Source organism: Lactuca saligna, chromosome 8 (genome assembly GCF_052625555.1).
Source record: "Lactuca saligna cultivar CGN05327 chromosome 8, ASM5262555v1, whole genome shotgun sequence".
Classification (NCBI taxonomy): Eukaryota; Viridiplantae; Streptophyta; class Magnoliopsida; order Asterales; family Asteraceae; genus Lactuca; species Lactuca saligna.
In genome coordinates, this window is record NC_136424.1 from 124,673,310 (window position 1) to 124,677,795 (window position 4,486).

General features: G+C 33.5%; 1 protein-coding gene across 1 annotated transcript; it reads left to right on the top strand.

The window, feature by feature from the left end:
- The first annotated feature begins 3,513 nt into the window (after window positions 1-3,513).
- On the top strand, window positions 3,514-4,218 carry LOC145008053 (uncharacterized). Its single transcript, XM_078966668.1, has 2 exons — window positions 3,514-3,756; window positions 3,914-4,218. The coding sequence occupies exons 1-2, from the start codon at window positions 3,522-3,524 to the stop codon at window positions 4,003-4,005; spliced, it is 327 nt and encodes a 108-aa protein (XP_078822794.1). The 5' UTR covers window positions 3,514-3,521; the 3' UTR covers window positions 4,006-4,218.
- Window positions 4,219-4,486: the final 268 nt, after the last annotated feature.

Consider the following 4,486-nt stretch of genomic DNA (forward strand, 5'->3'; position numbering starts at 1 on the left):
AATAAAAATCTTATTTTTTTTTTTTTTGACATTCTTGAATGAATTCTTTTCTTCTACTTGGTTCATTTCCTCCGTGTATGTAATCAAGCACAAATACAAAGCTTCATTTTGAAATAATACTCTCCCAACGTTGAATTCTTTTGAAAAAAAGATCGTGATTCTTGAAACAATCCTTATTCTCGTTCTTTATTCGTTCCTACCGTCTTATGACATTCTTATAGAATATCATTCTCGCAGAATGACATTCTGTGATAATAACTTTATACGAGGCGTTGTAGAAGGAGATGAACTCAATAATAACAGCTAATCCATTGGTAAATCTTGAAACTTGTGAAAAACATGACAAACAAAAATCTTGTCTCTTAGAATTTTTAAGAAACAGTTGGTATGCACTAAACAAATAATTGGTTATCAGTTAACAACAATAAATGATTTATACACTTAGTACATGGTGTGAATATATACCGGTAATAGGAACCGTAAATTAAAAACAAATGCTAAATGCAATAACAAAAACACAAAACATTTAAAAGTAATAAGCTAAAAATAAGAAAAAATCAATCATATGCTGTCTAATGATGACATTTTTAAAGAACTTACTGTCTAATGAAGACATTTTTTTTAACAAACAAAGGAATTAAATCTAGTAGTTTGTAGCCAAAAAAAGGAATTGTAGAACTGACAAATAAGGAAGATTTTATGATAATTGACAAAAAAATCAATCATATATATATATATATATATATATATATATATATATATATATATATATATATATATATATGATATAACATTGTGGGATTGAAATCCATATGAACTCACTAGGTTTTCCAACCTGACTCACTCAGTTTATTTGTATCACATGTGTCGATACAAAGTTGCATTACACTGAGAGATTAAAGAAGATGTCAATCACTAGTGTAAATGAAAGTAAGGTCTGTTTATGATTATATTTTTGTATTCAATATGACAACCCAAAGTTTTAATATAAAAAAATATATTTCTTCGGAAATGCTTTGATAATATATTTATCATGCTTTTCTGGGAACAAATTCCGCAATATTATTCTTTAAAATGAATACTCTGGTTTTTGAATAAGCATAAATAAATTTTTTAAAATGACCATGAATTTGGGATTTCACATGGAATAAAAGTTACAAGGAGATGGGTCAATTTCACAAATCCTAAAAGGCTAGAAATCTTCCCTACAGAGAGAGGAAGAGAGTCGTCAAAATTTCAAGCCAAGGTACTAGCAAAGATGTGACCCCTAAGGCCCTATTTATAACATTGGATCACTTCCTAGATTTTATCATCCATCCTAAGTGGGAGAAGGAGCCAAAAAACGAATTTCACTCATCTTCCATGTGGGATGAGGAGTTTTCGTCCAACCCTAGATCATATAAGGGTTCTTGTCGCATCCCCGGTCGAGGCGGCGGAACACGTCGGGCTATACGACTAAGTTCATGGATCATACATAAACTGAATATATATAGCACAAGTACAACAATAAACAAAATAACATTTGTGTTCCATCTTGATATTTGAATACAAGGTTTTTTACAGATAAAAATAATACATGAATTGCCTTAACAGATAGGCTGATAATACAATAGTTAGTAACTATGTCACCTGTAATCCAATCCATCTTAAATGTATGTTTAGTAATTTCCTGAGAATACATGTAGTTTTGAGGGTCAACACAAGGTTGGTGAGAGTTACAGGTTTTCTTCTAACAGCAGTAATACTTTTAATAAGTATAAAAAGTATTTTATTTGTATGTATAGCAATACTTAAAACAGTGTTTGCAATGAGTCTTTAAAGCAAAACATATTTTTGTATAAGTAATACCATACTTAAAACAGTGTTTGTAAAGAATCCTTGAATATTCTTAAAAATCAAACTGTACTATTATGTAAGTAATTCCATACTTAAAATAGTGTTGAAAGCAACCAAGCCCATGGTTTGTAGTGTGTGTGTGTGTGAGAGAGAGAGAGAGAGAAAGAGAAAGAGAAAGAGAAAGAGATTCTAGTTAATGTTTATAGTGAGTCTGATAACCGAGCTATGTGACTGAATGTACCCCCTACAACGCTTCATTGGACATTCTAGTTACAATTGTAGAAACTTATCACCCGCTTTGATTGATCGGTCGAGGTTGTAGCTAGCAACCGCAGGTGGGGATGTCAACCCCGTATAGATCAATACATATGTATCTCGCTCCGAAGATTAACGGTTATAGTAGTGTGGGTATGCTAAGTGTTTAGACTCAACTAATGAATATAGTCTCACTAAAAAGCCCTTAACCAAAGTATGTGAATAGCTCTCAGCCCTAACTTATTTGTGATTAAGTCACTAGGCATAATGAATTTCATTGTATAAAGTTTATAAAAGCCGAGTATGCTTGGTATGTATGTAAAAGTGTAATGTACTCGCTTTTATAAAGATGTATGTTTCAAAGTAAGGAACATATGTACATGAATAAACTTTATGTATTTAAACATATAAATATACATGAATAGTAATAGCTTGAATCCTTGAAATACTACAAAGTTTTATGACATGTTTGTGATAATATACAATGTCACATAACAATCATATATTTTTGTATCATGTAGCATTTATTGTGTCGACTAGTTATTTCATGATAAAATAACCATAATACGTAGACGAAAATTTATATTAGTTTATTTGTAACAATATGTTACATTGTTAAATAACGTTTTTTTATAAACTAGCCTTATTGTATTTTCGCATAAAAGGATAATCTGTTTGTATAATCAAAGTATATAGGTACATGTACACCCCCTCTACAATTTTTTTTTAATTAGAAATATTAAAAAGGAACCATAAGCACTCACCCTTGAAGCGTGAGTTCAATTTGTACGAAATCAATTTATTTGAGAAATTTGTCGTGAGAAACCACAAAGTCACGATTCTTGAACTTCGAAATACTTTCAGGACTATATAGTAACGAATTTAAACTATTAGGGGCTCTTTGGTAATTTAATTAACCAAAATAGGACTACTTTTGTTAAAATAAGTAAAGGAGGGACTGAAATGGTTTAAATTGAGTTGATGTTTGAGTCTTGGATTGATATTGTTAAGAAACCTCCATGGGAGGGGTTATTTTGTTTTAAGTAAACCTAAGTTTGTGGAAAAGGGTTTGTTTGAAATGAATGTTTAGCGGGGGAGGGGGTATCGGTCATTTCCTCAAAGTTTAAAGGAATTAGGGCTTCGTCATTTGTTCGATCAGAATGAAGAACACGAATGACTCACGAAGGCAGATGAACAATGGCGTGAGAAGAAAGCACGAAGCGGCGGCGCAGCATCCGGGCCCTTTCTCGTCGCAGGTCACGAGGAGGATCGAAGGAAGAAGAAGCTTGCAGGCGGCTAATCTTGATGTTGATCGCAAAGAGGGAGGCGTCTGCGGGGTTCGACGAGGAAGACGGGGAGGAAGGGAGAAGCAGCGAGGCTGCTGTGGCCTCGGTGGGCGCAACGAGGAGCGAAACGGGGTGAGCGATTCAATGGTTTTGGATCGAGGGTTCGGTGTGGCTAAGAGGTTGCAAAGGGAAGGAGGCCAGAAAGGGTCCGACGAGAAGTACGACGTCGCAGGTGGGGGATTCGGTGGCGTTTGCTCGACAGAAGAAGAACAGATGTGCGAGAGGTGGGGCTGTTGTCTCGATGGTTCACCGAAGCACCACCACAGCCGGTGGTTCATGACAGAGGACGAAGAAATAGGCAGAAAATCAAGGAAGAAAGGTAAGAAAAAAATTTCCAGCTTTGTTTTAACTAATAGCAAATGAAATGGGAAAAAGAAAAATTCCATTCTCTTGATTTCACAGGTAATTGACCCCTCTAATGGGTGTGTTATCGACTAAAATTTATTGTATGAATGTTTGGTTGATTCATTTGACAGGGGAAGAAAAGGAAGAGGAGAAAGTGGTGAAGAAGATGACGAATTCAGGAGTGTTTGTGGGTTTTGATGTTTCATTTGACAGCTTCAATTAGGAAAGGAAACACGATTCCTTTATGGGTGATTTAATATTTATTTTGTGTGTAGTATAAGCTGAAAGTTAGAAGCAACACCATAATTTATTCTCTATTATGGTGTGCAAGCAATCAAAGTTTTTGGACATTTTCTCATCATACTTCATGTACTTTGAGTTCAAGATAGCAAGTTATGTATGTGCACTTTGTGTTAATTTTGTAAGCATTGTATAAGTCAATAAGTATGTATTTTGTATATGTATTGATGTATTGGTTTATTGGAGTATATATATTTGTATGTATTATTTATTGATTGGCATGGATTGTGTATATAGTTGGTAGCTTCTTAGATAATTTTATTTGTACCACAAAGTCAATTATAAGACGTTGCATTAGTTATACACACAAGTATAGGTATTTGAGTGCTATGGAAATCATATATGACTATATACAAATTCTCATGTATAGTATTATTGAAATTTGACACTTCTTATTTTATATA